This window comes from Grampus griseus (genome assembly GCF_964374135.1).
Source record: "Grampus griseus genome assembly, chromosome: 8".
Taxonomy (NCBI): Eukaryota; Metazoa; Chordata; class Mammalia; order Artiodactyla; family Delphinidae; genus Grampus; species Grampus griseus.
The window spans coordinates 86215622-86235957 of NC_139002.1; the positions used below are offsets into that span (position 1 = coordinate 86215622).

Sequence of the window (20336 nt, forward strand, 5' to 3'; positions counted from 1 at the left end):
AGTTCCCCTGACCAGGGATTGAACAGGCACCCCCTCCAGTGGAAAAGTGAAGTCTTAACCACTGGACCACCATGGAAGTCCCCAAAAAACAAAGTTTTTATTTTTTTTTTAAATAAATTTGTTTATTTTTGACTGCGTTGGGTCTTCGTTGCACGGCACGGGCTTCTCATTGTGGTGGCTTCTCTTGTTGCGGAGCACAGGCTCTAGGTGCGCGGGCTTCAGTACTTGTGGCTTGTGGGCTCTAGAGCGCAGGCTCAGTAGTTGTAGCCCACGAGCTTAGTTGCTCCGCGGCATGTGGGATCTTCCCGGACAAGGGCTCGAACCCGTGTCCCCTGCATTGGCAGGCAGATTTTTAATCACTGCGTCACCAGGGAAGCCCAAAACCAAAGTTTTTAAAACTACGTTTATGATTTGTATTTTTTTTTCCTTGTGAAGATGTTGCAAAAACATATTTCTTGTCACATTAACACCTCTTCTTTTTCTCATCAACCCAGCCTGGTGTCCTAAAGAACTGGTGTCTTTCTTCTTTAGGTGGATGTTAGCCCAGCGTTCATGAAGGGAAGCGTAACCAGCTCTAACCAGAAGAATGCCAAGGAATATGATCTTGCAGTAGGACAGGGTTTTGAGGGGCATTTGGTTTATATAAGAAGAGCCTAGAGGAAAGGTGGCTGGTTCCTTCCCTCACTGTCATCTGGAACAACCTCTTAATGAAGTTTGACTAGCCTCTCCAATATCCTTATCTGTTTTTTCTCTTCTGGCCTCTTGAAGAGGAAAATACAAAACAACAAGTAGCAGCATAAACCATGATATTCTAGTATACTACTGTCATCATTACTTTTAAACGTTTCTTCTCCCCTTAGTTTTTTTCCTTGCTCCAATCGTTAAAAATAAATAAATCCCTCTAATCCTGTGCTTCTCAAAACGTGGTTTCCAGACCAGCAGCATCAACATCACTTGAGGACTTGCTGGAAATGTAAAATATCGTCCCGTCCCGCATCTGCACGAGGCGTCTGACACTCTGGGAGTGGGGACCCGCGAGCAGGGCGTTAACAAGCCCTCCAGGTGATTCTGAGGCACAGCCTCCGTTTTAGCATCGCTAAATAGTGCTTTTTCTTAGCCAGCAGCTTTTCAGTATAATATACAGTAGTAGGCGCTACAGATTTGCTGAGTCACCTTCCTTTCCCTTAACCCTAACCGTCCATTCACCACTCTGGATTCTTTCCCCAGCCTGTAGCCTCAACATTTTCTCTCTCATCTTGGAATCCGATTGCTCCTTTCTGAATAGCAACTCAAGTGTGTGGCCCTTTTCAACGTGTCTGGCGATTGCCAACAATACCCTTGTAAGAGATCCTCACAGCACTTCCTGGGAAGAAAGATAAGAGGACATCATGAAAAGAGCTACTTTTATTTAAACATTTATGACACTTATTTTTGTGAAAATAAATGCCCCATTTCTATTCACAAACTTGAATGTGCAAAGAGGAATTTGATTTTTAAAACACATATTCCTAGGTCTCAGATTCTGGTTTGTAGATGTGATATCTGGAGTGGAGTCTGGTCATGCTCATTCTCACAAGTGCCCCAGGTGATTCTGAAAGTGGGGGCTTGCTTCCTTCGAGAAACACTGCACAAAGCCGGAGAATTAGGGTGGGGCTTGCAGACCTCTCCCCTTTGCAAAGTCGACACTCGCTGGAAAATCTACACAATTAAAAAAAAAAAAAAAGTAACACGGGATCTACACCTTTCTGGAACATTTTTCATGTCTTTAATTTAGTGGCTTAGTGCTTAGGAAATCTTTAAATCAAGTTCTTAGACTCTCAAGATTAAAAAAAAAAATGTTATTAACACCTGAAGGGTAAACCATTAATGCAGGGGGAGTTGTTCTTTTAGATGTGAAAGTTATTCTTGAACGATACATAGACTAATTGTAGAAACAGTCCTGAAGAAAGTACCTTTATAATATACTTATATTCTCCTAGTATGTAACTTTGAGATATATAAAGTTTTATTCCTTCTAAAGTTTGTGAGGCAGTTGTCACTTTGAAGGAAATTCTTTTTCGATTATTGTTTGAAGTGGACTGTACGTATTAGTGGATGAAATGAATATATATACTATATATTGCCTGAAAGAGACCATGACTATGCATCAGTTGCTAGGATGCAAGATGATTATCTGTTCCCAGTTCAGTGTTACGTCCTGTCACTTTCTAAGGATTATTTTTTCTGCCAGTGTCATCTCAGTATTTTTACTTGTGAAGTGCTGGAACAAATGACTATATTTTTGGTCTCATAAAACAGAGTTGCCCAACCTCAGCATTATTGGCATTTTGGCCTTAATAATTCTGTGTTGTCCTGTGCATTGCAGGATGTTTAGAAGCATCCTTGGCCTCCACCCACTAGATGTCAGTAGCACCTCCCCCTCAAGTTGTGACAATTTATAAATACCTCCAAACAAGTGAATGTCAACTTGGGAGATTGATGTTATTAAAATATCAGTATATTGGGTATAACTTTAATACCAAGGTTTTTGGAGAAAGTGTTTTCCACTTACATATTCTGCTCTCCCACTGGTTTGCTGGGAAAACCCTTTAATTTTCCTATTTCTTCAGTGATACAGTGACCCCAAGTACCACATGGCTTTGTAGTGGGAAAAAAAGGCCAAAAGAGAAAGTATTAAAAATTCACATAAACATAGCTTTAGTCGCCTTTTTGTCAGATGGGAAATAGACAAATTTGGTTTGCTGGGACCATGGCATAGGGCTGGGCAGAAGTTAAAGACACTGCTTTGCCTTAAATTTGTTGTTTTCCTGGACCTGTTGACCTGAATAAACAACTACAAGAATGTCAGAAAACCAAGGACATGGGATTGGGATAACATATTGTAGGAAGTGAGAGCACAACAGCTATGTATGTCCACCAAATATTTCTGGTTCACCTGGTTCCCTTCCAGGCATCTGATAGGATAGTATCTCTTGGTTGGATGGGGTCATGTGACTCTTCCTGGCTAATAAGGTGCGAGCACACAAGACACAAGTCTACCTGTCTGGAGTATTTAATTGACTACTTGAGAAACCCTCGAGTTCTTTTTTCTCGTGGCATAGTAATCAGCAACACTTGAGATATGGTTTTTCCATCGGCCCGAATCTGAGTGAGTGCTGTGAGCAGAGCCCTCTGCTGAAACATGATGGATGTGTATCACTTGTTTTAAGCCAGGGATTGGCAAACTTCTTCTGTAAAGGGTGAGATAGTATTTTAGGTTTTGCCCATCATAATGTCTCTATCACTACTACTCAACTTTGCTGTCCTGTGGCATAAAATCGGCCATGAAAAAATATGTACCTGAATGGATGTAGCTGTATCTCCCCCATCCCCAAACTATTTACAAAAGCAGACAGAGGGCCACTTGGCCCAGGGACTATATTTTGCAGATCCCTATTTTAAGTCACAGAGGTTTCAGGATTGTTACTGCAGCATAACCTAGCCTATCTTGATATACTGTCAGCTGTGACATGAACCCCCAAATGAGTCTTCATCATCTGTGTTGTCATCTATCCTGCTCCCTCTCAACAATGCACTTTCTCTTTTCTTCAAGCCTAATTTAACTGGCCAGAATCTTTGTTTCAGTAACTACTATTTCATAATGTGCGAAAGAAAGGCAGAAAAGGCCTTTCCTTCTTAACACCTAATCACAAGGCCTCTTCAGCTCAAACCTGAATCACCAAAGGTCGGCAAGTCATTGGTTCTCATATGTTAGCAGGCATCAGAATCACCCAGAGGGCACAGATTGCTGGGTTTTACCCTCAGAATTTTTGATTCTGTAGGTTTGGGAAGAATTTGTCTGGTAGTGTAGTTCGTGTCTGATCTTAAAGACAGTGATCAAGTTCTAAAAAAGCAGTAACTTTTTTTTCCCCCAAACTTCACCAGGCATACAAATTGGCTGAGGAGCTTGTTAAAATGCAGATTTACCTCAGTAGATTTGAGGTGGGGCCTGAGATTTTTTTAAATTTAATTAATTAATTATTTATTTTTGGCTACTTGGGTCTTCATCGCTGTCCTCAGGCTTTTTCTAGTTGCGGCAGCAGGGGCTACCCTTGGTTGTGGTGCGTGAGCTTCTCATTGCGGTGGCTTCTCTTGTTGCAGAGCACGGCCTCTAGGCGCGCACGGGCTTCAGTAGTTGTGGCACGTAGGCTCAGTAGTTGTGGTTCGCGGGCTCTAGAGCGCAGGCTCAGTAGTTGTGGCACGTGAGCCTTGTTGTTCCGCGGCATGTGGGATCTTCCCGGACCAGGGATCAAACCCGTGTTCCCTGCATTGGCAGGCGGATTCTTAACCACTGCGCCACCCCACCGGGTAAGCCCCGAGGCCTGAGATTTTGATAGTGATTAGTGGTCAGGCTGAGTACACTAATTGCTGCTCTGAGCTGAAGGATTCTAATCTCCCTTTTTAGCCCTAGGCTTAGCATAGTGTTTAGCTTAGTGCCAAGCACAGTTCATGTGCTTAAGTCTTGAATAACCTCAGGTCCACTTTGACTTCACTCACACCTAACTGGTTAGCAAATCCTTTTGGTTCTACTATCATAACTATAAAGCATCCAACCACTTGTCACCACCTTTACTGTAACACTTTGACCTTGTCCACCACCATCTCTGGGCTGGATTATTTCACCAGCCTCCTAATTGGGCTCCCAGCTTCTGCGCTTGCTCCACCCTCCCTCTCACTTCTAATACACACTTACTGTAAATTCTTTATATAGCAGCAAGAGGGTTTAAGACACAGGTTGATCATGTTACTCCTCTGCTTAAGACTATGCACGCAGTGACTCCCCATTTCACTCAGTAAAAGCCAAAGTCCTTACAATGGCCTATCAGGTTTTACCTGACTGGCCCTCTTTTGTCTTTGACCTCATCTCCTACTCTGCTCTAGCCACTGTGGCCTCCTTGCTGTCCCTTGAACCCACCAAGCACACTCCCATCTCAGATCCTGGGCACTTGGTTTTCCCTCTACCTGGAAAATTCTTCCTCCAAGATAAGTGCGTGACCTTCTTCCTCACTTCCTTCAGTGTTGGCTCAAATGTCACTCAGTAAGGCTCTTCCTGACCACCCTATTTTTTTTCTCTACCTCTCCACTATTTACTTTTCTCTCCACTTACAATGTAAGCTCCATGAATATAGAATTTTTTGTTTTGTTCACAGTCCCTAGCATTACAGAGTTCTTAAGACATAGGTACTCTATGAATATTTGAATGAATAGATAACAGACTGCAGTTAACTGGAATATCTTGAGGCTGCAGGCTGCTGCTATTTCTCTAGGCTCCCTCAGGATACACTGTGCTAACCAGTATTACTCATTTTATTCCCAGGGAACAGTGGTTTGGTAGAATCCTTTTCTAAATCCCCTTTTCAGGAAATTTAAATTATAAATTGGTCATTTACTGTTGTCATACAACATTATGTTGCTGACTTTCCCACTGATTATATTCCTTTTAATACATTTTCTTCCAGCACTTGGCCTCTTTTTTGTTCACCGTTCACAGCCTTATTACAAGGCTGTAATAATTCTCTTGGAGAAAAATAAAAAAAGATGTCTCGGTTTCATTTAACATTCTCTTAAGTTTTAGGTAAATCTAAAACAAAAGGAAAAAAGTCTGATTCGTAATACTCAGGCCTGTTGAGTACATGTCATCTTAAGGGAGCTGAATATTATTTTTCACATGAGTCCAGAGTTTTAAGACTTAAAAAAAAAAATCCATCTTGCTCATTTCAAACGCGTTCTACAGAGACCTCCTAGGTTACCAGGTGATTGTTTTGTGGGGGAAGTGGCAACTTGTCTTCAGACCTTTCGGGGTGTGGGAGTTTGCATGCTCTGCATACAGAAGGAATTCTAGAAGGTGGGACTGCACCACCCACCCTCACGCACCCCTCACTTGCGGAAACCTTTGCCCCCCCCGCCGCCCCGACCCCTCCAACCCCCACCCAATAAGGGCTCTTCGCAGGGAAGTCGCCAGCTCCAGATCCAGCGGCTTGACACCTATTGTCCCCGTTTGGACGTCAAGCGACTTCGCCTGAAGGACCCTAGCTTCGATTTCGCCCAAAACTGCAGGCACCGCTCTGGCAGCCTCCCGGGGGCCGTGCCGAGCTGCACCGGGCGGCCGCGCCCCAGGCCAGGGGCTTGGGCAGGCCGGGCGGGAGGCCGGGCGGGCCCTTCCCCCGCAGGCGTTCGCGCCGGGCAGCCCGAGCGGCCGCGAAGGCCCCCGCCCGCCGCTTCTCCCGCCCCCTCCGCCCCAGAGGGCTGGCTGCCTAAGTCCCTCCCGCTCCCGGTTCTCCGCCTCACTAGCAGCGGCTCTCGGTGCAGCGGGGACCGGGCGCAGCGGCCTGTGCCCAAGGAGCGCACGACACTGCTCGGAACGCACCGCCACCTTTGCCCCCTCAGCCGCCCACTCGGGATCTCCAGCGGCCTCCGCGCGTGCACGGTGAGCGCCACCCCGGACCAAGGCGCTGAAGGGGAAGCGGGCCGCTGCCCGGAGTGTCCTTTACCTCCGGATCGGCTGGATCTTCGCGAGGGGCTCGCTCCTCAAGTCTCCCCCTCCCCCACCCCCCGGTCATTTCCAGTGCCCTTCTTCACCCTTCTCCGCCCCGACCTCTCTCTTCCCTCCCTTCTTCGCAGGGCGGCGAGAGCCGGCCCTCCCCGGTGGGGACCGTTGCTTTGGCCGTTGGCGGCTGGCCCTGCGAGGCCCCGCCCCCGGCGCGAGCCTCGGTGCCCCGGGGCGGGTAGGCCGAGCCTGCAGCCCGCGCGGGGGAGGGGCGGGGGGCGGGGCGAGGCCCGTCCGGGCGCCCCGCTGGCGGGTCGCGCGCGCGCCCGCGGCCCCTTCCTGCCCCGGCGGCGCGCGCCGGCCCCGGCCCCATCCCCGTCCCCGCCCCCACCCGCTCGCGCAAGCTCCCGCCCGCTACGCGTTTTGTCCCGCGTCTCGCCCCGTCCGCCGCCTGACTCGCCGCTCTTGTCCTTCCTCCCGTTTTTTCTTCTCTCTCCTTACGGTCTCAAGATGCCCTCGGCCACCAGCCACAGCGGAAGCGGCAGCAAGTCGTCCGGACCGCCACCTCCTTCGGGTTCCACCGGGAGTGAGGCGGGGGCCGGGGCCGCCGCGCCGGCTTCTCAACACCCCACGACCGGCACCGGCGCTGTCCAGACCGAGGCCATGAAGCAGATTCTCGGGGTGATCGACAAGAAACTTCGGAACCTGGAGAAGAAAAAGGTGCCACGAGTTGGCGGGGAAGGGGGGGTTTGATGCTCCGACCCCGACTACCGCAGCCTTCACTCTCCCCGTCTCGGACGCTTCCCCTCCACCCGGCCCCCAGCCCCCAAGCCCGGCCTCCCCAGTAAACCGGAGCTTCGTGCGCAGAGAGCGGGCTCCGCGGGGAGGTGCTTGTCACCTGACCCTGACCCGGACGCGGCGCTGGCCCCCAGGTCTCTTTATGACTCTCCTCGTGCTGGGGGCCGGGCCCTTGGTCTTTGGGACTGGGTTGTGTGAGGGTGGGGGCCTGTGCCGTCGCCGGGCGCAACTGTGCGATGGATGCCCCTCTCTCCGTGGCCGGGGCCCCATTTCTTCGAGGGGTCAGCGGGGGAAAATGAAGAGGTCCCGGGGTGGGGGGCGTTCAGGGTCCACCCGACCGCCTCGTGGAGTTAGGGTGGCCTGCGTCCTGTATCCTTGGGGCTTGTCCGCTCCGTTACCAGGTACTTGAGGCCTGCGCCGTGGCCCCTCTTATCCGTTGGGAGGAAAGTGGACGGAGGATGGCTTCTCCATCGGGCCCTTCTAGAGGTCGTCTTCGATTTGCTACTCCCGCCCCCATCTGACGGGCGCCCTTAACGTTGCCTTCTTTGTTTCAATTGTCTGGGTGCCCCCGCGAGCCTCACGCTCCACTCGATCCCGGGAAGATTTTTTGCAGCGGCTTTTTGTCCCTCTGGGACACTATAAAGAGGGATGGGAGGGAAGCTGTACCGATCGGGACTCGGGGGAGGGGGGGTGGGTCCGGGTTAGACGGAGGGGCTCGCTGGGTTTCTGGGCACATGGAGAGCGCGTCTAACATGGCGGCGGCTGCGGGGAGAGGGAAGAGCTTTACAGGAGCTGCATTGTGAGCACAAAGCGAAAGCAGAGGGGGAGGGCAGAGACCAGGCAGCGGCCCCAACTGGCCTCCCTCAATCCCCCACCAAAAAGAAAAATCGAGCCACACCCACAATTTTTTGGATTCAGTGTTCAGCCAGTCTAGGTCACACAGTGAGGTTTGTCTTCAAGTTGGCCTTTTGTTTTATGCTTTCAGCGCAGGACTGTGCCAGCTCAGTTTAGAGGGACGTGTGTGTGTGTGTGTGTGTGTGTGTGTGTGTGTGTGTGTGTGTGTCTGTCCTTCAGTAAGGTTGGAGGTGGAAAGGGAAAACGAATCAGTAGTACAAAAATGGGGTAATTACATCTGTGACTATTAGGCAAACTTTTGCATTTTACCTTAAGAAAATAACTTTCATTTAATAGGTTCTGCTTGTCTGCCTCTAGTAAAACATTTATTACAGCATCTTGAATTTTGAAGAAGTCATTTTAAAATGTTTAATTAGCCAGACACCTAATAGTGTTACTTAAGATGTGGAGATCGTAACTACTTGGCTAAAATTTGGGCTCTGGGAAATAACTTGAAGAACACTGGTGATATTTAGGCCTTAATTATTTTAATTGCGTGTTTAATGATTCATTTTACATTTTGGGGGGAGTTTTAAAACATTTTTAGAGTTTTAAAATTCTGTCTTTTGTGTGGTTTATTATAAATGATTTAAATAGTAGATTTATCAGTATTAACAAAGCAACAAAAGCATTTTAATTGTTAAGGAGCTGCATTCAAATGTGTAATAGGAAAAGCACGCCCAAGACCAGTGTCTTCTGAGTCTGCCATCTGATTTAGTTTTTGTAATCTGTATTTGAAATTGAGACTTAGGTACCTTTTAAAAATATCTTAATGCAGCAAATAATCCTCTCAATCTGGTTGTTGCTTGAATGGTTTTTGTTTTCAGAATTCCTAAGAAATCTGTTTTCTTCTAGGGTGGGAATCAGAAGATAAATATTAATGATGTAATATTTTAAGTGTGGACATCTTAATATAGATATTTATATTTTAATGGCTGAAAAACGATTCTTGTAAGGTGTTTATAATAAAAATCAAGCACTGATTAGCAGGTACCTTAGTTGTGAGGTGGCTGTTAGATTCTAGTATGCATCTGAAAAAATTAGAAATCTAGTTTCATAAGCCCTGTGAGGCCCTGAACCATGACTGGTCATTCACATGTATAGGTTTGTATTACTGTATATTGCCTACCCCCTCCCCCCAATTATAGAGGAGAAAGTAATGTAATTATTATTGCAGAGATTATAGACTAGGCTAGTAAATACTGAAAAATTCCCTTGTAGTGATGGAGATTTAACGTACTACACAAAGTAAGAAATGAATTTCATATCTTCTGTCTTCTCAGTGTTTGGTTGCTAGATAGCGGAAATGTCAAATGACAGTTAAGTGAGGCGTTTTGATAATAGACTGAGCCACATGTTAACTAGTTGAGTTGACAGTACTGATGTTGTGACTTAATTACTATTAAAACTATAGGTTTTACTTTTTGAGAAACTCAAGGCATTTGGGTTTTCCTCTCAGCACATCTAGTTCCTAGTTTAAATGGAATTTTTTCTATATCTAGATGAGTTACTGTATGAAAGGATTTAACTGTGCTTCATTTTTTAACAGTGAGCATTTCTAACACACCTAAAGTAGGATTTACTTTACAAAGTAGTTTTGAACCTTTTTAGAAATGCTTGTGGAGTAAAGGAAGAGACTATTTATAACTGGATTCCTTTTTACTTCAGTTCCTTAAGCAAGTTATATTTGAGTAGTATTTTAGTTTTGACCTTTTCATAGGAGCCTTTTGGACAAAATGCCTTTTTCCAGGGATTCTAAAATCAAGTATTCTGATAAAAATTATTGCTTGATAAGTAACATCACAACGAGACATAGAGAGTTGGAATAATTTTATTGCACTTCATTGAAAAAACAAAGTTATTTGTTAATTTTTTAGTAAGTTGAGCCATTAGAGGAAAGCTAAGCATCTGTCCAGTGAGAATGCATGCTTAGCTTTGATGAAATATGATCCTATTATGTAATGCAACTAAATGGCCTGGTGGTTTTTTGAAATTTGGGCTTATAAAGACTTCATGAGTGTTTAGCATAGAGAAGAAATGCAGCTGTAATAAAAAGTCAAGTGTAAAACTCCATTCACCAATCTTTCACCTGATTAAAGGACAAGTAATAATGAATTGAGTGATTGCCTAGTTTTCTTCATCAGTTTCTTGGCATAGAACTGGGCCCTAGGCTATGCAAGATGATATTTTGAAACCAGGTCTTAATTTTAACTCAAGAGAGAGCTCATTTATATGGTAAGATGTAATCAGTTTTGATGTAGAATAGAGGACGTTTTAATAGATGACATTTAAAATTGTTGTACTCTTTTCAGATACATTAAGTTCAGACAGTGGTGACTTTGGGAGGTGAAAGATTAATCAGTGTTGTCTAACACAATGGCCTGGCAGTTTTGTAACCAATAGGTGACCAGAAGTGATAGCCAAAGTATACTGTTTTTCATACTTCCTAACGTCTTTTTGCTCTTTATATCTTTGCAGTTAACATTATTCTGAAAAAGGATGCTATCAGTGTTAGAAAGGATAACATTTCTTTCCAGAGCAATGCAGTATGCCTCTATTTAGAAGTGCAGTGCAGTGCAGCTGTTGTACAGAATTCTTTTAAGTATTTTGAACAAAAGCATTCATAATTGTTTTATAAGCAAAATCTTTTCTTGGGGATAACATCTGAAGTTTTTGTTGACAGTTAAAATCTCTGATGTGTTGGTTTCTCCATTGGTTGCATGAACTATTCCTCTGCAATGCAGAGGGCAAGATTACTATGTTTTGCCTTCACCTTGTCACAGAGAAAAAAAGTATAATGCTTAATTTGTTTCTCTCTGCCTGTCTGGGTGTGCTCTGTGAGTGTGTGACATAGAGAAGTGTTTAAAATTTGGATTTGGAAAGGAAAAGGTGTGAATTCCATCATGTGATAACATCACTACCTTTTCCTAGAATGAGAGTAGAGTCCTAAGCATGATAATGAGAATGTATTGTCTTAACCTGGCCATATTACTTTACTCTAGGATCATTCCCATGTGGCAGATATTTCTATCAGAATACATTTTGTGTGACTTAGTGATTAAGCATACAATTTGTCATAATTTTACGTAATTAATTTCTTAGTTTACATTTAGAACTAGATGAGGATTAGCCTAGTACTACTTCATCTTTAAAAAAAATTAATAAATACTTACAAAAGTTTAAACTTAAACAATATGGCCTTAATTTTATTTTCATACTATTACAGAATCTAAGATATTTTAAGAGCTTAAAGCCATCTGAGAATTTATTCCAATTTATTTTACAGAAGAGGAAATTGAGATGCTCATGTAAAATGACCCAGGTTGAAATGGGTGAATTCCAAGGTCTCTTGTGATGTTTTAGAGGGATAATTAGAATTTGTAATGCTCTGCAACGTAAGTGTAATTTTTCATGTTTAAGCTGATCCTGTAGAACCAAGTAAAGCCTTTTACTTCAAATACTTTAATGTTAAGAGTTCCTCTGTTTAAAAACGCTGAAAGCAAAAGAAAAAACCTTTCAATTTTTTCTTTGATAGACCTTTATTAACGTCTCATTGTTAAATTTGTGTTTGTAGGCTGTCTAGGTAATGGGCTCCAGCAACTAGCAGTACAGCTGAAGTCCCATTGTACCAGGTATCACTGAGACATCCCTGTTGTTGTAATGAAATGAACTCTTAAAGTTTAAACTCTGAAGTTTCTCTTTGTGCTTAGGTAAGCCCCAAATGCACATTTGCCAGTCTCCTCAAATTTGGTATGTTATAGACCAGAAGATTTGGGGATAGCGTCACCAGTAGAGAAATCAGAGGTGTGTCAACCTTTACATCTTAATTCTTGTCTTGCAAGCTTCTGGATATTTTTTAATAATTGGTTTCTTTTGGGGGAGGAAATGAATAGTATGTATGCAGTAGAGACGAATGAGAGGAGTAGCAGAAGAGAATGTCAGCCAAAGTTGGAATTATAAGGTGCTTGACTTCTCATCTTTTTATTTCTCCCACTAGCTATATACCAGTGCTTTTGTTGGATAGAGCATGAGTGTAAAAACATAGATGAAAGAGACCTTATTGAGCAGCGTTCAGAATTGGTATTTCCTGGGGAAAGGGGAAGGTATGCTTCTTGACCATGCAGTCTGCTTCCTTTAACTTCTGGGCTACCCATTGTCTGTACACTTCCTTTACATTTTTATATTGCCTTATGTTCTTACCTTATGTATTTTTCTAAATAGGTGGTAAGCTCCTGGAGGGCAGAGACTATTACTAACATCACACCGTGCCTTGCATAGGGCATATGCTAAATCAGTATTTGCTAGTTTGGGTAAATCATTACATAGAAGTATTTGTAGCTTCATCAGTAAAACCGTGTTAAAATGGATTAATCCATGAGGGGGAAAATGCTTTTTGTACATTTTGTACTGTTTACTTGCACTGTTTTTTATTGAAATGGGATTTTTCCTGAAGGATTTTTTTAAGTGAGTAAAGTTGATGAGTAGGCAAATAGGTTGGTATTTGAACCATTGTAAATTATTAGAAATTTCATTGCATTCCCCTTAATACTCTTATCCACACATAGAAATAGCTGAAATATACTTTAATCATTGGGAAAAAAATCTTTGGTCTCCATTTTAAATGAATTACAGTTCACATCTTTCTACATTTATATACTCCCACCAGAGTATATAAACCAGTTGTACCAACTCATCCTAATGCGTAGTTTGGTTAAAGCAACTAATAATTCAAAAGACACTTGTTAAGATTATCTATGATCATTTGTTTTTCTCTTCTTTTTTTTTTTTGATCATTTGTTTTTCAAATGCACAAGCTTTATTTAGACTTTATAAGAATATAATTCAAAGTAGGTGATGCTGAAACTCTTTAAACTTTTTCATTTTCCTGCTAGGGTGCTTCCATTCATTCAGATTTAACTACATATTTACTGCCATGGACAAGGAATGAAGGTTTTTACAGAAACTTTTTTTTTTTCTCTTCTCAGTTGGACAAAAATCTTGTCAAATTAAACTCCTGGTTAGTTATCTGCCTGAAAAATTATCTTACAGTGGGACCTTAGATAATATCTAGTTTAGCATCCTTTTTCTGTTCTTCAGTGTTCAGGAATCCTGCAGTCTTGACAGGTATTCATTGAGCTTCTGCATTAATCATTCTTCTAGGGCCTGGTAGAATGCTCATTTTTCAGTGAAAGTATTTCATTTTTGGACAACTCTTTAAGTTCATGATGTTAGAGTTACGTCCCTGCCACCACTGTTTAATACTTACTTTGTTTTCTGTAACAACTCAGACTTCTGCATGTGAAGGTTTCCAGCATTTGAAGAGAGCTGTTATGAATCATCAATGGATTGTACTGTATGTTCTCTCTACCTCCCTTTAAAAATTGAAGAAACTTGATTCTTACTACCTTTCCTGTCCTCTATGAATTTTACTAACAACTAAGTCTCAGTTGAATTGGTGGAAGGTGAATTGGAGGCAGGGTCAGCTGCCTACCACTGTGTGGGCAAAGTCAGAACTGATGTTTCTAGGTGAAGAACAGGAATGCAGGGATTGGGGAGTTGAAATAATGTGTAGAAGGGCCACTGAAGATTATGGGAAGATGAGAGGAAGAGAAATCTTTCTCTTTCTGTGTTTCCATTCGTCATTCTACAGGTCCTTTCAATACTACAGAAGTGATTTATTTGGCCTGGAGACGTAAAATAATTTAAGATATAGCTAGGCGTTCTTACCACTTTTGTTATTTTAGACTTCATTTTTAAGTATTCTGCCTCAGTTTGGAGATCCCCTTAATTGAGAACAAAAGTTACATAGTTTCCCAGATAGTGGAGCTAAAGATGTTGTCTCTCCTAATCTTCCTTGTTGTGACTGTTTACAGTTGTCTAGTTGAAGAATTTTTGGTTTTTTGGAGTCTGTCATCTCTTTTGCCATTTCTTTTGAACTGTTCAATTTAAAAATATTTTAAAAATTATCCATCTGTGTAATTTCTTGGTTATCACAGGCATGAAGTCTCTGGAGAACAGCTATTTTGGATATTTATCTTATGGCACCCTCATGGCACTGTAGTGAATTTTTTTTTTTTTTTTTTTTTTTCCCGGTACGCGGGCCTCTCACTGTTGTGGCCTCTCCCGTTGCAGAGCACAGGCTCCGGATGCCCAGGCTCAGCGGCCGTGGCTCACAGGCCCAGCCGCTCTGCGGCATGTGGGATCTTCCCGGACCGGGGCACGAACCCGTGTCCCCAGCGTCGGCAGGCGGACTCTCAACCGCTGCGCCACCAGGGAAGCCCTATAGTGAATTTTTAAAAAACATTTCAATAAAGTAACTTTGGTGGTGATGAAAAAATCTTTGGGAAGAATGGAGGATCTGGGTGTACTGTGATTCTGGAGAAGGAAAAGGAGGAAAACAGCAGCAGGAGGGCAGAAATGAAATGTAGCGGTGGCTGGAATACAGAGTGGGCAAGTGTTGAGGCACACATAATTTTTCTGGGATATATGACCTTAGGCAAGTTATTTAATTGCCCATTCTTTCAGTTTCCATTTAGATGAAATATGATTGATAATAGTGCCTCCCTGATACTTTAAATTTGAATGTGGTCTGTCACATAACAAACACTGTCAACTATTATAGGCAACAAAGAAACAGGAGAGTAGGACTGGACAGCACTTGTTGGGACAATTATTTCTTAGTACTACGTGACTATATAGTCTTTTGACATTTACTGGGTAATGTCTGTCCCACTGCTATCCCATGGTTCTGCTTTAGAGACTCTGAGTAGTCTGGAAAATGGCCTGATTTTTTATCTTGCTCATATGTGGTGCTATAAATGAATTTTTAATACATTCAGGCTGCTCAGTAGTTGAAAAAGGAACCCTAAATTGAATTTTCAGTATAGATATTTCAAGATAGAATCTAAGAGGGCAGGTTTCAGTTATATCAATATTGTGGTAGGCTTTCTGATTAAGATATCTGATGCTAGAAAAACGACTACATTCTCTTGGAAAAAAAAAACCTTAATATTCATTTTATGTGGATGATATGAGTAGAGAAAGAATTTGTCTTTACCACTTTATAAGTTAGGAACCACAAATTTGTCTTTACCACTTTATAAGTTAGGAACCATGTTCTAGCTTAGGGAAGAAAAAAAGCTGTGTTTGTCTGGAGTCCTTCACTCCTGTCTTTGCCTCTCTGTTTTTGTTGTGGTTAATGCTGGATCTGTCAGTTTGACAACCAAGTCCTTATTTATGTAGTGACTAAGTTCATACTACCAATTTTAACCCCAAATGAACAATTTTTCTACTTGTATTTAATGCATAGATCTTTATTTTGGCTGCACAGAGGTCTTTTTGCATCCTTTTTTGATGACAGTATTCCATGAAGATGTGTACTATGAAGCTGAGTTTCACAGAGTAGCTGCTTTCTCTGTTTATTTACCTCTTAACCTTCCAGTTATTGCTGTGTGACAGATTACTCCAACACTTACCTCATCGCATCATGAGCACAGAAGATGCCTGTCAGGGATTCAGACAGGGCATGCAGCGGGGTTGACCTGCTCTATGATGCCTGGGGCCTCAGCTGGGAAGACTCAGCCTTGTTTACTCACATGTCTGATGCCTGGGCTAGGATGACTTAACACTAGGATTGCTGACCAGAATTCTTACATGAGACCTGTCTTCATGGCTTAGCTTCCTCATAGCATGGCAGCCTCGGGGTTATTGAACTTCTTATATGTTAGCTCAGGATTCCAAACATGATTGGTTTTAGTGACCAGCAAACAGGGCAGAGATGCAGTGCTGTTAATGACTCAACCCTGGAAGTCATACGGGATTACTTCCACTGTACACTGTTGGTTGGCATCCACTCAATAAAATGGCAGAGGAATTGGATTAGTTCTTAATGGGGAAGTGCCAAGGTCACATTGTAGAACAGTACGTGGGAGCCATCTTTAGAAAATGTAATCTGCCATAGATCTCTGGGTTAGATGAATAGTAAATTTCCTATTGTGTAGAAAATTGGAGCTTTTCTGCTATAGGATATCTTGTCCTAGGATAATATAGATTCATACTCAAGGATTATTATAGGTGAAGGTCCTGACAATATCCTGAAATCTAACAATCTTAACATCTTTTATATAGCACAAGGTTTTAATTTTTTATTATATGTCTATTGCAGAATATCTAAGTGTACAAAAAAAGGAAAAAGATTCCACCTATAATTGTACCACTCAGGTACCATTCTTAACATTTAAAAAAATCTTTGTTTTTCATACGTATATGTGTGTGTGTGTGTGTGTGTATATATATATATATAGGCATTTTTCAGGAGTTTTAAGTTCTCGAGACATTAAATGACAAAGTTAAAGCTAGGTATAGGGCTTCCCTGGTGGCGCAGTGGTTAAGAATCCTCCTGCCAATGCAGGGGAGGGACATGGGTTTGAGCCCTGGTCCGGAAAGATCCCGCATGCCACAGAGTAACTAAGCCTGGGCACCACAACTACTGAGCCTGCGCTCTAGAGCCGGCGAGCCACAGCTACTGAAGCCCGTGCGCCTAGAGCCCGTGCTCTGCAACAAGAGAAGCCACCACAATGAGAAGCCCGTGCACCTCAACGAAAAGTAGCCCCCGCTTGCCACAGCTAGAGAAAGCCTGCGTGCGGCAATGAAGAAGACCCAACGCAGCCAAAAATAAATAAATAAATATTTTGTTTGTTTGTTTTGTTTTTTTGCGGTACGCGGGCCTCTCACTGCTGTGGCCCCTCCCGTTGCGGAGCACAGGCTCCGGACGCGCAGGCCCCACGGCAGTGGCTCACGTGGGATCCTCCCGGACCGCGGCACGAACCCGCGTCCCCTGCATCGGCAGGCGGACTCCCAACCACTGCGCCACCAGGGAAGCCCAAATTTATTTTTTTTAAAAAAAATCTAGGTATATAAAACTATCCCTTGGGCTTCTCTGGTGGCACAGTGGTTGAGAGTCCGCCTGCCGATGCAGGGGATGCGGGTTCGTGCCCCGGCGGAGCGGCGGGGCCCGTGAGCCATGGCCGCTGAGCCTGTGTGTCCCGAGCCTGTGCTCCGCAACGGGAGAGACCACAACAGTGAGAGGCCCGCGTACTGCAAAAAAAAAAAAAACCCAAAAAAACCAAAAACAAAAAACTATCCCTTGTGGGATATGTAGGACATTTACTGTGTATTAATGTCCTGATCTAGCAACAGTTTCCTTGAAAAATGTATAATACCATAAAAAGGGAAGATAATAAATGCAAGGTATAAGCTAATAGTAGTTTTTCTTTTGCCTGGTTGCTAGAATTTTAACTGTGTACTGACACGAAATTTCAGGGCCCCCTTCTGTCTGCATATCTTCTATTTGTATATTTCTAAATAGTGAAATGCAGATTATAACGCTGTTATTACATCCTAAATCATAATTAAAAGCAAATCTTAACTTGTTTTTTATTTCTTAAAGAAAAATAAGCCTACCCTTTTAAAAAAATGAATGAACTGTCTTTGTTCCATCCTCAGAGTGTTTGAGGCAGTTGAGCTTATCTTTTGCACATGAGGTTAGGCCTGTCATATCAGTGTAAAAATCTTGATTTTCATCTGGTAGACTTGAATTTTATATGTGTTTAGTTGGAAGCTTGTTGATTGTGTAAATAGTTCACCTAAATAAAATTGGATAGTTTCATCATCCTTTAATGTTTTAATGATTGTATTGATTTTATTTACCTTCCGTATAACTAAGGAATTGTGATAGGCTGTTTCATTTAGGGTAGAATGGCTATGAAAGTTGACTACTGTCTTTTCTGCCATAAAGAAAATGGATCATTTGACCTAAAACACCTTTCTAGCATTGCTTTTAAACTTGTTTCTGTGCCTCTGAATTTTATCAGACCCTTACTTTGTATTTGGTTTCTTCATTATTTTATTATTGCTAAGGGTAAAGTATTATATATGTTTGTAATTTATTGTGATTATTTAAAATTTTATTTTATTTTATTTTTTTAAAAAATATTTATTTGGCTGCGCTGGCTCTTAGTTGTGGCATGTGAGATCTTTGTTGTTGTGTGCAGGATCTAGGTCCCTTACCAAGGATGGCACCCCGGGCCCCTGCATTGGGAGCATGGAGTCTTAACCACTGGACCACCAGGGAATTCCGCCCGCGCCCCCCCCCCCCCCGCCCCTCAATTTAGATTTCAACTTATTAAAACAATATCTGAATTTTTAACTGTGCTTCAGTACCTGAGTATCTCCGCGGGGGGTGGGCAGGGGGTGCTTATCTAATAGTAGTAGCCTAGGAAACCTCCAAAGTTTTCAACTTAGGGGTGGCGGGGAGGGAGATGACCTTGAACCAGAGGCTTAACTTCTTCCCCCCCCCCCCGCACGTTAATGACATCTGTGAGAAAATAATAAAAGAAAAGCTGTTGACTAGTGTACTGTGCCTGTAGGTGATATGATAGCTTGAAATTATTTCAGTTCAAGGGAAATGAATGAGGCATATCAAAGACAATATGCATGTGTGTTTATTCAGGAAAAATAAACTCTTTTATGTCACTTACATGAATTCTTTGGCAGGGGGAGGGAGGGACAAAAATTTAACACTTAATAAAATGTCTGATATGCTCACTTGGGTGTAACTGGGATTTTCACCAAATTGTGGCCCTCACTTATGTGGATGAGTATTATATGCCTGGGCCATCTGATGCATATCTTTTTTGAGAAACCTAAAAAATAAGCAGCGTTTTTTTCATTGGCTTATAACAGTATTTGGTATCATTCAGCATGGCTGGGGTATTTAAATTCATTTTTTAACTCACAATTAAAGCTATTTTATATACTAACTTAAACTGTAGTATATCTAAAAAGTATATTTATAGCAAGATTTGAGACAAACTTAGAGAATTATGTGGGTTTGTTATTTTAGCATGGTTAAGCTGGTATATACTTTCAGTATGGAATATAATTTTTTATTCTTTTAATATAGGGCAAGCTTGATGATTATCAGGAACGAATGAACAAAGGGGAAAGGCTTAATCAAGATCAGCTGGTAAAGATGTTATATTTTTATTAAGATTTTATGCTCATTAATTTTAATAGGAAAATTAATTTTGTGTTTCTTTGTGTTTCCAGTAAAGTCGGGTTCTTTCTTTGTTATTTTAGGATGCTGTATCTAAGTACCAGGAAGTCACAAATAACTTGGAGTTTGCAAAAGAACTACAGAGGAGTTTCATGGCATTAAGCCAAGATGTAAGTAAAAAATAGCATATGTTTATGAAATATTAAAAATGAGGAGGGCAGAAAATTTTGTCTCTTCGAGTTTTAATTCTTGCATTACTGTTGATAAGCTTTCTGCAAGGGGGAGAGGATTGGATCCAGTTATATCTAAGATGCTTTCCAATTCTGTAAAGTTTAGTGTAACTCCTGAAAGATGCCTTTTAAAAGGACTGAGTTTCATATATGACAGACATGTATCGTTGGTTTAAAAAATTATTTATGCAGATATAACAGCCTTCTGTATATACGGGATCTTCATCCAAGGATCGAAATCCTAGGTTGGTTGAATCTGCAGATACAGAGTGTGGACTGTAAGGGACTTGGAACATCCATGGATTTTGGTATCCACGGGGGGTGGGGTGGGGGGTGGTCCTGGAATCGATTCCCCTTGGCTACGGAGAGATAACTGTATAAACGTGATAGACATTTATCTTCCATGTATTCCTTATGCCTCATGACTATGTTACAATCCCGTTAACTATCAGAAAATAAAGAAACCTGTTGATATAATAGGTAACTACTTTCTCCATAGAGATCTTAAGGGATGCGGCCGACTAATATATTGCACTTGTATCAACTCTTGATCCAACAAAGTGGTGTGTTTTTCCCCAAACATCTTTTGATGTGACAGAAGCCTTTGGGAACAGGCTAAAATTAAATATGAACAAAGTCAAATAAGTTGTTGAAAGTTGAGACCAGAAAATTGATATCCTTGTGAATTAGTGTTAGCTTATTTGGAGAAAGGCTTATAACAACGTTGAAATTTAAAGTTGTCTCTGATTTGGTGAAATGAATAAACAAAACAGTTTATTATGTGATGAGAGACAATGCAGTACAGAGATGAAGAGTTCTGATTGGAACCAAA

At 42.2% G+C, this 20336-nt stretch overlaps 1 protein-coding gene across 1 annotated transcript in view; it reads left to right on the forward strand.

The window, feature by feature from the left end:
- The first annotated feature begins 6297 nt into the window (after positions 1-6297).
- Positions 6298-20336, forward strand: part of CAPRIN1 (cell cycle associated protein 1) — a 35962-nt gene continuing 21923 nt past the window's right edge. Inside the window, exons 1-4 of the mRNA XM_082660453.1 lie at positions 6298-6466; positions 7037-7246; positions 19182-19244; positions 19358-19444. Coding sequence (XP_082516579.1) covers positions 7037-7246; positions 19182-19244; positions 19358-19444 — 360 coding nt within the window. The 5' untranslated portion in view covers positions 6298-6466. The remainder of the gene's footprint in view (positions 6467-7036; positions 7247-19181; positions 19245-19357; positions 19445-20336) is intronic.